Here is a 12,092-nt window from a genome sequence, read left to right on the forward strand (position 1 = left end):
CATTTCCATGGTTATCTATCTAGGGTACCCTAGGACACTGGCATGCAAGACTATGGAGAAAAACTGAGAGACAGGCAGAGCCAGCTCTTTATTTTGATCACATTGTCAGTGAGCTTATGAAAAAATTAACACTTATCAAAAACAATGAAGTAGCTTTTGCTTTGTGAGGTCTAAGCACACAGGCTGTGTGTGTGTTCCTGAAAGCACAAAAAGAAGGTCAAAGGTAAACTGATCATAATAAAACACAGATGAGAATCCAGAGATGATGCTAGACCACATGCCACATGTTTAGGTCTGAAAAGAAAGAAAAAGACATTCTTGAAAATTGTGTGTTTCTTTCAGGCCATGGCAGTCCACAAACTTCAGTTCCCAGCAAACACTGCAAACTACAAACATGGCCACCCTGGACTACACTTCCCAAAGTGCTCATCCAATTCTGTGCTCAAACTCACAAATCTTTAGCTCTCATTTTACAATAAAAGCTATGTTGGAATAATGGTTAGGCTCTTGAGTTACTAGTCTGAAGATTAAGGATTAAAACCATAGCTATCCTAGCTGCAAGTGTGGGGCCCTTGAGCAAGGCCCTTAACTTTTCTGCATAATAGCTGATCTCAGCTTTTACACAATTAGTATATGTAAATAAATGCATGCTATATAACAGTTTGGGGAAGAACCACATATGGGTGTGAGAGATAATATAATGTGATAGAAGATAGAAGAACGATGCAGCCCACCACCTGTTATCAAAATATGAATTCATACACTAATGTTTGTATGCATTATTATTTTTTTTATTTTTTTTAATTGCATGTAAAAAATAAATTCCTTGTCACATGTAAATTACAGATTACACAGTGAAAATCTTTGCATATCCCAGTGATGGTAGGAATCTGGGGGCACCGTCGGTCATGTTACAGTGCCCCTAAAGCAATTAATCAGAAATAAGAGCTCTAAGACTTTATTATTAGGCTTCAACCACTGACCTTTTGATCAGTAATCCAGTGCCTCCCCAAAAAAGCAGATCTAAATAGCATCAAAAGTAGAAGCGAAATAAATCTAGATTAAAGAAAAGAATATATTTAAAATGTGACAACGGAAAGCAGAACATTTGTGAAAGCATTCGGAACACACTGATGATGTTTAACTGCAGTAGAGCCTGTTAACACGCAGAATGTCGTTGTGGCTCATCTCAGTGGCACGTCCGATGGAAACATACTTGTCTGGTGTAGGGAGGATGGTCGGATAGCTGTTCATGGAGAAAGCATACCTAGAACAATAAAGTGTGATTTCAGTTATGCATATAATCGTGCCGTTATTTAAATAAGAAAGAAAATGATTATTTTACCTCGAATAGTGCATGATGGAATTGTAGTCATATGGAGTGTTCAAATTGTTGGTGGCTACTTTCACAAAATTGATTAATGCATCTGTGAATATTTTAATCACATAATTAGATCATTAACTGCTTTTTACTGTCAGAACAAACATTTTAGAAATAAACTGGATTTCTAGATTCATCACTAAACATTTCAGTTCATTGAGGAACAGAATCTTTGAGTTCCCAGATGCCATGAACAATGTTATGGTCATTAATTAAAATGAATAAACTTTATTAGTTCGAAATAAGAAATAAAATTGATTCCCTGCTCACCCTTCCTGATATTTCGGATAAGGATTCTGACGTGTTTGTCACGGTCTCTACGGCACTGCTCATGATGAAATCCCAGAGCGTGAAGAAGCTCATGTTGGACAACTTTGTGGTACATACAGCCGTTGCGGTTTAGGGACAAAACCTGCTTTCCATTAACGCGTCCAACATAAGAGTAGCACCTGTACAGCACAAATACATCCTCAAGACTGCTTTCATTACATGAGAACTGGATTGGAGGTGAAACTGTTTGTCAAAATAGTCATCAATAACAGGATTAGTGACATACCCTTTGTCTGAGATTATATTAATGTAATTTACTTCCTTTCTGCGAGGTACAAATCGGATACAGGTCGACTTTTGGAAGGAGTCCATTGCATGCTGGATAACATCTTTTTCAGGTGGTGCTGCCAGAAAGAGAAGCTTGTTAAAGGTAAATAATGAAGCTCTGACAAATATTCCTTTGAAGCCAGATAAAATATTATACTCACAGTACTGACTGGAAATGACATAAGGCACATAAACCATCATATCTTGGCTTCTGATCCACATGCACTTATTAGAAGTACATGGATCTGCATTCTGGAGTCCAGTGAACACGGCTATGTCACCATGTATAATGGTGAAATTACCGTCTGGCTTTCCTGTTCAGCAAAACACAATTGTGGATTGAACACTGAGATTGTTAGTGTATGCAGTTTCATTCATGTATCAGTTTATTCATGTTTATTATGTGTCTCAAAACCACTGACACTCGATCTAGTGAAAATGTTTGTTAGTACATCAGTGCATTATGATGTGGTTTAGTGTTTTATTGAATGTTCTCTCTCTCTCTCTCTCTCTCTCTCTCTCTCTCTCTCTCTCTCTCTCTCTCTTACTCTTTCTCTCTCTCTCTCTCTCTCACTCGCGCTCTCTCGCTCTCTCACGCTCTCTCTCGCTCTTTCTCTCTCTCTCTCTCTCGCTCTCTCTTTCTCTCTCTCTCTCTCTCTCTCACTCGCGCTCTCTCGCTCTTTCTCTCTCTCTCTCTCGCTCTCTCTCTCTCTCTCTCTCTCTCTCTTTCTCTCTCTCTCTCTCTCTTTCTCTCTCTCTCTCTCTCTCTCTCACTCGCGCTCTCTCGCTCTTTCTCTCTCTCTCTCGCTCTCTCTCTCTCTCTCTCTCTCTTTCTCTCTCTCTCTCTCTCTCTCTCTCTCTCTCTCTCTCTCTCTCTCTCTCTCTCTCACTATCTCTCTCTCTCTCTCTCTCTCTCTCTCTCTCTCTCTCACTATCTCTCTCTCTCACTCTTTCTCTCTCTCTCTCTCTCTCTCTCTCTCTCTCTCTCTCACTCGCGCTCTCTCGCTCTCTCATGCTCTCTCTCGCTCTTTCTCTCTCTCTCTCGCTCTCTCTCTCTCTCTCTCTCTCTCTCTCTCTCGCTCTCTCACGCTCTCTCTTTCTCACTCTCTCGCTTTCTCGCTCTCTCTCTCTCTCTCTCTCTCTCTCTCTCGCGCGCGCTCTCTCACGCTCTCTCTTTCTCGCTCTCTCTCTCTCTCTCTCTCTCTCTCTCTCTCTCTCTCTCTCGCGCTCTCTCGCTCTCTCACGCTCTCTCTTTCTCGCTCTCTCTCTCTCTCTCTCTCTCTCTCTCTCTCTCTCTCTCTCTCTCTCTCTCTCTCGCGCTCTCTCGCTCTCTCACGCTCTCTCTTTCTCGCTCTCTCGCTCTCTCTCTCTCTCTCTCTCTCTCTCTCGCGCGCTCTCTCACGCGCTCTCTCTCTCGCTCTCTCTCTCTCTCTCTCTCTCTCTCTCTCTCTCTCTCTCTCTCTCGCTCTCTCGCTTTCTCGCTCTCTCTCTCTCTCTTACCTGCATTCTTGTTGGCTCTTTCAATTATGGCAGAAACTGAGTAATAATCACTGTCAATGCTGTTATCTGAAATGGAATTAATAATATTAGTAAAATGTGATATGAGTATTTGATGTAAAAATAAAATATGGTACAGATAAATTCATTAAAAGTGTGAATCCTACCAATCTCCTCAGAGGTTTCATTAACGAATGCCTGTTTGATAAATAAATATTTATATATACACATTTTAATTAAATACATTAATTATATTGATTAAATACATTAATTAATATATGAATTATTTTCTTTTAATTATCCATAATATCTTTAATGTGGTTAATATTTCTGTAACTCACCCTAATGGAATGACTCTGAACACTGACGCTGAGCAGGAGCAGGACGATGCCTTGTATCAGGTACATGATGAAAGTCTCAGTGTATCAGCAGTGAGAGTGGAGAATGTGCTGCAGAAGAACAGCTTAAATACTCTCAAGTGTTTCTCACTTCCTTTTCACACAAAGCAGCTTCTCTTTCTAGAAAATCTTATCCAAAAATGTTCAGCCTTTTTTTTTTTTTAAGTACTTCTGAACCTTTTCTAAAAGTTTTCAACTGTTCAAACTTGAGCTGATATAAATTCTAATTATATTAAATAAATGAAAATTATAAAGCAGTTTTTCAAAATTGTGTAGATTAAAATTTTAGGGCTACAGATTTATTTGTTTAATTACATTTTATTTGTATAGCTATTTTTAATAATGGACATTACAATAATGGAAAATTAATTTTATCCTTATAGGCGCATCCTTTATGTTAATGCCAGAGGAGAGTTTACAGCATGCAAAACTGTTTGTGGAAATTATAGTCCTAAACCATTGCAAAAATAATGGTTCTTATTCATTGCAGTCCAAAGATTTTCTAAGAGTTTACTATCGACAGTAATCTCAAGGGTTTAATAGATTGACTAAACAACCAAAAGTTTTTGGACACCTGTCTGGATATTTTATTTCACATTAAGTCCCATTTGCTGTTTGTGGTGTAAATCGTGTCTTTAAACCAACAACTTACTCTTTTGTTCTGCTTCTTAGCAATTCACGCACCTGACCTATTACACATTTAGTCTGATTCTTCAATAAACATGTTCTAGACACAACACTGTTATAATATCCTCCACTCCACTGGGAAGATGTTTCACCAGAATTTGGATTTTGCTTGTGGAGATTTGTCTGGCCAATCGCTACAAATCCTTTTCTCCTACCTCAGTGTCCAACCTGAACCTCCACTCTCCTCCACTTCTCCTTTCCCTGCTGTCTCTGTAGACGTCTTCCTCCTCTCCTTCTCCTCCACTTCTCCTTTCCCTGCTGTCTCTGTAGACGTCTTCTTCCTCTCCTTCTCCTCCCTCAGCCAACAGCAGCGAAATTTCCACTGGTACCCTGTTGTTAATGATACCTGTGGTGGTCGTTGGTAACCCGGGTCTCAACCGATCCGCCATGAAATTCTGATTCGTGATCCGCATTTTAGATTTGGCACATGTTTTACACTGGATGTCCTTCATAACAAAACCCTCCACATTTATCCAGCTTGAGACAGTCACTGAGAGTCACCTGACCTGTGCAACACTAATGACTGGGTTATTTATTTAGAACTGTGTTAAATTAAAATAAAAACAATTAGTCTCTACGGTACTGCACATGAAAGCCCAGAGTGTGGAGAAACCTATGGTGGACTGTGTGAAAGTAAACACAGACATTGCAGTTTAAGGGCAAAACTTGCTTATCATTCCTGCAACCCACTGAAGAGTTGCACCTGTACAACAAAAAGGAAATTTTGGAGAATGCTGTGAAATTTGTTCGGAGTCCAAAAAAATTCAAAACCGAGGAGAACCACCGCGAGCTGGTCGTCGACCGTAATGAGTCTACATGATGTGCACTGGACTCGGGCCAATTCATTTTTTTTTATTGAATTTAAATATATATATATCTCGATTTGCAAAAATCGAAAAATGGATCTTTTGACCTGTGTTGAAGTGTGAAATCAATTTCTTTATTCAGGAGGCTCCACATAAAACTACAGGCCATGAGGAAGGTCATGTTATAGAATACTTTAAATATGTATCTTCCATTATCTTTACAAGACTTTAATATGCTACCTTATGTTTCCCACTTGTTCTGGGTAAAAGGTAAAAGAATGCACGTGAGGCAAATATTTAAAGCATTTTATTTTAGTCCAATTACTACAGATTTTGTAAGTATTCACATTGTGTGGCAAAAACCATCACAAATTGTCAAAAATGTGTTATGGAATGGTTTTAAGGAACAATTGTGGTACTGTGCAATATTCTGTAGTTATGTATTAAACATTGCTTCTACGTGGTGGAATCATCTTATTCTTCACGTCTATAAAATCTGTTCACCGTTATCGCCTTTATATTTATAATAATAAAGATAAAGGCGATAGCAGTGAACAGATTTTATAGAAGTGAAGAGTCTGGTTGTTGGTGGTACACCATGCTGTCAGGCTTAGGATTCCTAAAACTAATAAGCGTTCCTAAAACTAATAAGGCACAAACTTGTGTTCCTACTTTGAGTGGTTCCCTGGTTTGATGTACTCAAGAATAACATCTAGATCAGGGGTCACCAACCTTTTTGAAACTGAGAGCTACTTCTTGGTTACAGATTAATGTGAAGGGCTACCAGTTTAATACTTCTAAAATAAAAAAAATGCTCAATTTACCTTTAATTATGTTATTATAAATAAATAATGATATTCATCTATATCTAGTCATCTATATTTTAATATTGTCATTTTCAAATTCACACCAATGTAAGTGTGATTTAAAAAACATTAGAAGCAGCTCACAGGTAAGTGGCGCTATGGTGAACTATTTTTAGAAAAGGCACACAGGCGACGCATGTGGTCCTTGTGGGCACCATGTTGGTGACCCCTGATCTAGTAGAATATCAATCATGTGTGATTTTGCCACAATGGCATCTGCAAAGTCTAAATATTTTGTTTCTCTATTTAGTGAACCTAAAGCAAATCATAGAATAATTAAACCTAGAAATCTGTTTAAAAAGCTTAAAACATCCATATTAACTCTTCAATGTGGAGACACGATGTTAAAACTGTATAATTTCATTTCAGAGAGAAATCTGGACTGGATTTTTTCTAATTTCCTACTGAAAAGTTTGACAATAAAACACAGTTAATATCATAGTTATGATTAAACAGTATGTTCACAGATAATGTCAACAATTTTCAAATAGAACTCATCAATTTAAACACTAATATGTACTATGATGGGTAAAGTATTATGCTCTTTTTTCCACATCATATTGTGGATATCACCTATACATCACCTTATAGATGTGTAATAATTCCCAGGGTGTGGATTCTAGTGGAAGTCATGTAGGGTGTTAAAGAGGGTACACTAAATTGGTATTTTTCCCCCATGGTCTTTCAGTGAAAATCTTTTATAAAGTAACCCCTGGTGGACCTCAAACGCCAATATGGCGGTGTTTTTAGGTGTTTTTTAGTGTGGTGGTGTCTTCTTTAGTTGTTTCATTGTACTGTCTGTGTTTTAGACATGAGTTTTCTCTGACAGGGAATGAGGCAGGTCCATATGTTGTTGATGGGAGACGGAGCAGAAAGGTGCACTAGGAAACCCAGCATACAGGGTTCGAATGCTCTGGATACGGCATCTGATTGATGTTGAGTGCAGATATAACCAGAACTGTGGAAGCCTCAAGACCCAACTTGTCAGCCAGGAAGAGGTCTTTAAACAAATGAATGCCCAGGCAAGTGGTCTGGATGGTCAGTGAAGATGCACTACCTTCCAGAAAATGCCTCCATTTCTTTACTGCCCAAACCACTACCAGCCTGCTGTAGAATGCAGAATGGTCTTGCTTTTCAGCTTCCTGCAGTCCATGCAAAATGGATAAGACAAGTCCAATTTTAGCTCTAGAACAGGAGAGGACCATGGTGAGCTATGAAGGGCTCCGTGATGTCCACTTGTAACATCTTGCAAATATGTTCTTCTATTATGGTGTACTTAAGCAGCAAAACAAATTCTAGTGTGAAAATCCTGTTCTTCACCATTGCAGTCCATGCTAAGGTGTTGGAGGTGACAACGTCCAAGCCTTCGTTAACCATATCAGCTCCTCCATGTTGTTTGAGTCATGGTAACACATAATACAAGTTTGCCTATGTTTCTAGCTAATTTTTCTTTCTCAGCCGATCTGATGTCCACTGGTGATGAATAAAAGGATGACTAATATATTTTTCTTCTGAGAGCAGTCTTGCAAATAAAGTCTAACCCCAGAAGTGAAGAGGTCAAATTTCTGCTTTGCTTGGTCACGATGCACCTTCCCATCTGCCATAATGAGCCTCTGCTGGGTTTGTGGGTCAGTAGCAGTAATTCTGAGGATCCTTGGCTTCCAGGTTGTCTCTTGCTGCTTTATTCTTTTGATGTCTGCAGGCCAACCTTCTGCCAAAAGTATTTTGCTCCCATGCAGTCTTACTCTACTTTTGAAGCCTACCATCTGTACAAAATTGATCAATGTCCCTCTCAGGCCACCTGCAATTCTTGGGTTGATGTTGTTCAGGATGTGGCTAACCAGATTCTCGTCTGTGATGTCTGGCTTCCACTTCAGGCACAGAGTTTGGTAATTGAAGGCAAAATGTCTTTTATTGCTCCAGGTTTGCTTGTATAAATCTGGCACCCCCTAGTGACAGTTTTAAGGTAAGGTGAGTTCAATGTTGTTCAAATTTCTCATGAAGTCAGCTTCTCCTCAATCTTGGATGCCTTCCTTTGTTTTGTTTTTGTAAAAGCATAATCAGTCATTCATTCTCAATTGCATAATGCTTACAATTCAGAAGAAATAAAAAAAGAAAGAAATTGTGCAAATTGTCAGTGTATGTATGTGTGTGTGTGTAAAGTCACAGTGCTTAATAGGATGGGTATTTAAGTTACTATTTGCATATGTTACAGAGAGGTGAGTCATTATACAGTGCAATGGCATACAGTAGGAATGATTTCCTGAATCGTTCTTTGTGACAGTGACTCTGAATCACTCTGTTGGAGAATACTCCGCTGTCTCCGTATGGGATAGTGTAGTGGGTGTGATGGATTTGACATGATTGACAGGAGATTGTTGTCCCTCACTTTTTCCAATCATTCCAGTTTGTGTCCGATAATGTATTCAGGTATGCAGATGATTTTATTGGTCTTGCCTGCATCCCTGACACTGATGCTGCTCCCCCAGAAGACCACATCACTATAAAGGGCACTTGCCAAACAGACTGATAAAGATTTCCAGCATCCTGCTGAATACATTGAAGGATGTGCTTTTCCTCGGGAAATAAAGTCTGCTTAACCCCTTTATTTACAAAGCATCAGTGTTGGTCTTCCAGTCCAATCTGCTGTTTAGGTGAACACCCATGTACAGGTAGTTGTTCACAACCCCAACCTTCTCACCCATGATGGAAATGGCTTAATCACAGTTTTACAGTTTCTAAAGTCCACTACATCTCCTTGGTTTTCATGATGTTCAGGAGCAGATGATTCCTGGTGCACCACTCCACAAATCTGTCCAGAAGTCTTCTGTACTCTGACTTCTGTCCATCCCTAATACACCCCACACTGCAGAGTCATCAGAGAACCTCTGTAGGTGTCAGGACTCAGAGTTGTATTGGAAATCTGAGGTGTACAGAGTAAAAAGGAATAAAGGGAAGGACAGTCCCCTGAGGTTCTCCTGCATTACTGACTACAACATCAGACAGGGAATTCCCCAACCTTACAAACTGGGGTTATCTAACAGCTCAGTTATCCAGGACACAATGGACTTGCTGCCACCCATCCTGAGCAGTTTCTCACCCAGTAGAAATGGTTGTTCTGTATTTAAGACAGTGGAGAAATTAAAAAACGTGATTCTTACAATACCACTACATCCATCCAGAAAAGAGTGAGCACACTACAACAAGTAGATCACCCCATCATCCATGTCCACATGAGGCTGGAAGGCAAAAGGTAGTGGGACCAGAGAGGGTTTAACCAGTAGTCCTAGATGTGCCAAAACTCGGTCCTCCAACACCTTCATGACATGTGAAGTCAGTGCGACTGGTCTGCAGTCATTAAAGCTATAATGCAAAGCCTTCTCAGGTATGTTCTTTAACATCTGAATCTGTTAAAATGCAAGTTCAGCCTGTTAGCTCCAGGCTGCCCCCTGCTGACGGTCTTTAATGTAAAGCCAGTGATCTGCTTCGTTCCCGTCCACATATCCAGCTTTTGTTGATACGAGTCCTTGATACGAGCCAGCCGCTATTCAGCGCTCCAGTTGGCTGCCATCCAAGCTCAACCCGGAAGACCGACGCAACAAACAGGTGAGTACACAAAGTTTTAGGAAGTCTTTCCGTTTGTGTGTGTGTGTGTGTGTGTGTGTGTGTGTGTGTGTGTGTGTGTGTGTGTGTGTGTGTGAGCGGCGTGCTACCAGCGTGTGTGTGCACCCACAGCGCTGGAGGAAGAAACAGAGGAGAAGTAAAAGTATAGTGTGTATTGTCATGCTGACCATAGGGACAGTTCACTCTGTCACATCACCTTCCCCCTCTGCAAGCTGCGAGCTTGCCGGGTGGCGAGACAGGTAGTCAGCAGTCAGGTTCTGTTTCCCTGGACGATGTCTGATTCTGAAGTTGTATGGCTGCAAGGAAAAGTACCACCTGGTCACCCGAGCATTGTGGTCCTTCATGGTGTGGATCCAGGTTAATGCTCTGTGGTCTGTTTCCAGGGTAAATTCTCTTCCTAGCAGATAGTACTTCAGACTCTCCAGGGCCCACTTGATTGCCAGGCATTCCTTTTCAATAGTGGAGTACCGGGTTTCACGTGGCAGCAGTTTCCGACTCTGAAAGGCGACTGGTCTCTGGTTGCCTTCCTCACCCTGGGTCAAGACTGCTCCAATGCCCACCGTAGATGCATCAACCTGGACGGTGAACCGCTGTGAGAAGTCTGGACTGCGTAGGACAGGTTCTGCACACATTCTTTCCTTCAGGGTGACAAAGGCTGTCTCGCAGTCGTTAGTCCACCTTATAGGGTTCTTCACCGCCTTTCCCAGCAGGTCGGTCAGCGGTCCTGCAGAAATTTGGGATGAACCGCCGGTACCATCCCACCAGTCCTAAGAAGGACCTGACCTCATTCTTAGTTGTAGGCCTCGGGCTGTTGCGAATAGCTTCCACCTTGTCTATTTGCGGCCTCAGCTCTCCGTCACCCAATCGGTAACCCAGGTAGTCTGCCTCAGCCTTGGCTCACACACATTTAGCCACGTTCAGTGTCAGGCCTGCCTTCTGGATCCTCCTCAGAGTCTGCTCGAGGTGGTTCAGGTGATCAGCCCAGGTCTCGCTATGGACCACCACATCGTCCAGATATGCGGCCGACCATTCTTCCCCGCCTTGCAGCACTTGGTCCATCAACCTTTGGAACGTTGCTGGTGCCCCGTGTAGGCCGAAGGGAAGAACCGTGAACTGGAACAGTCCAAGTGGGGTCCTGAACGCTGTGTAAGGTCGGGACGTCTTTTCCAGAGGCACCTGCCAATATCCCTTACACAGGTCCAAGGTGGTCACGTACTTGGCTCCCCCGATCTTTTCCAGCAAATCATCAATGCGTGGCATCGGGTACGCGCTGAACTGGGACTGGGAGTTTAATCGACGGAAGTCAATGCAGATGCGGAGGGTGTTGTCCTTCTTCGGTACGATGACCACCAGACTACTCCATTCACTGCTTGATGGCTCGATTACTCCCATCTCCTGCATAGTCCTATCTTCCGCCTTCAGTGGTGCCACCAGCCTCTCAGGTACCCGATACGGCCTCTGTCGAGATGGGGTTGTATTTGTCAGGCGGATCTTGTGGTGTACCAGGTTGGTCCGTCCAGGCCTCTGACGAAACAACGCCGGGTATCGTCCAAAGAGCGTTTGCAGCTCAGCCTGTTTGGGTGCCTCCAGGTGTCAGAGGTCTACCTCTGCTGGCTGTGTCTGCCCGCTAGCCTTCGGTTCCGGATGATCCTCCTCCTGATCTTCCTCCACCTTCTGAATGAGCAGTACCGGGTCTGCCTTTTCGCTGGGAGGCTCTTTCCACTCCTTCAGCAGGTTAATATGGTAAGTTTGCTTTGCCTTGCCTTTGTCAGGATGATAGATCTCGTACGATGTCTGCCCCATCCTCCGTACCACACTGTAGGGCCCCTGCCACTTCATAAGGAGCTTACTCGTGGATGTTGGAAGCAAAAACAGTACCTTCTGTCTTGGTCGTAGCTCTCTGGAACGGGCTTGCTGGTCATACCACGTCTTCTGGTACTTTTGAGCCTTTTGGAGGTTCTCCGCTGCCAGCTTCCTGTAGTTTTCCAGACGATCCCTCATCTCTAGGATGTACTGGACTATGCCATTTTCAGCCTTATTTTCTGAACAAGGGTCCTCCCAGTTTCTCCGGAGGAGATCCAGAGGTCCTTAGACCTTCCAACCATACAGGAGCTCGAAGGGTGAGAAGTCAGTCGATGCTTGTGGCACCTCCCGGTAGGCAAATAGCACGAAAGGTAGCCATTTGTCCCAGTCCCTTCCAGTGTCTGACACAAACTTCCGCAGCATGCTTTTGAGC

At 42.3% G+C, this 12,092-nt stretch overlaps 1 protein-coding gene and 1 long non-coding RNA gene across 8 annotated transcripts in view; both read right to left on the reverse strand.

The window, feature by feature from the left end:
- The window catches only part of LOC310730917 (low choriolytic enzyme-like), an 81,184-nt gene extending 77,218 nt beyond the window's left edge, over positions 1–3,966 (reverse strand). Inside the window, exons 1-8 of one of the 7 annotated variants that reach the window (XM_083550155.1) lie at positions 3,817–3,966; positions 3,643–3,673; positions 3,479–3,544; positions 2,140–2,292; positions 1,938–2,055; positions 1,652–1,830; positions 1,346–1,427; positions 692–1,267 (exon numbers count right to left, since the gene is read on the reverse strand). In XM_083550155.1, coding sequence (XP_083406281.1) covers positions 1,141–1,267; positions 1,346–1,427; positions 1,652–1,830; positions 1,938–2,055; positions 2,140–2,292; positions 3,479–3,544; positions 3,643–3,673; positions 3,817–3,882 — 822 coding nt within the window. In that variant the 5' untranslated portion in view covers positions 3,883–3,966 and the 3' untranslated portion in view covers positions 692–1,140. Of the gene's footprint in view, positions 1–691; positions 1,268–1,345; positions 1,428–1,651; positions 1,831–1,937; positions 2,056–2,139; positions 2,293–3,478; positions 3,545–3,642; positions 3,674–3,816 lie in introns of those variants that run through there. The other 6 variants (XM_083550154.1, XM_083550153.1, XM_083550152.1 and 3 more) reach the window with 6 other exon arrangements.
- The window catches only part of LOC310730936, a 208,752-nt gene that overhangs the window by 98,761 nt on the left and 97,899 nt on the right, over positions 1–12,092 (reverse strand). The window contains exon 5 of the long non-coding RNA XR_014535022.1: positions 4,735–4,852. This is a non-coding gene — a long non-coding RNA (uncharacterized lncRNA). The remainder of the gene's footprint in view (positions 1–4,734; positions 4,853–12,092) is intronic.

Source organism: Silurus aristotelis, assembly GCF_946808225.1.
Source record: "Silurus aristotelis genome assembly, chromosome: 9".
Classification (NCBI taxonomy): Eukaryota; Metazoa; Chordata; class Actinopteri; order Siluriformes; family Siluridae; genus Silurus; species Silurus aristotelis.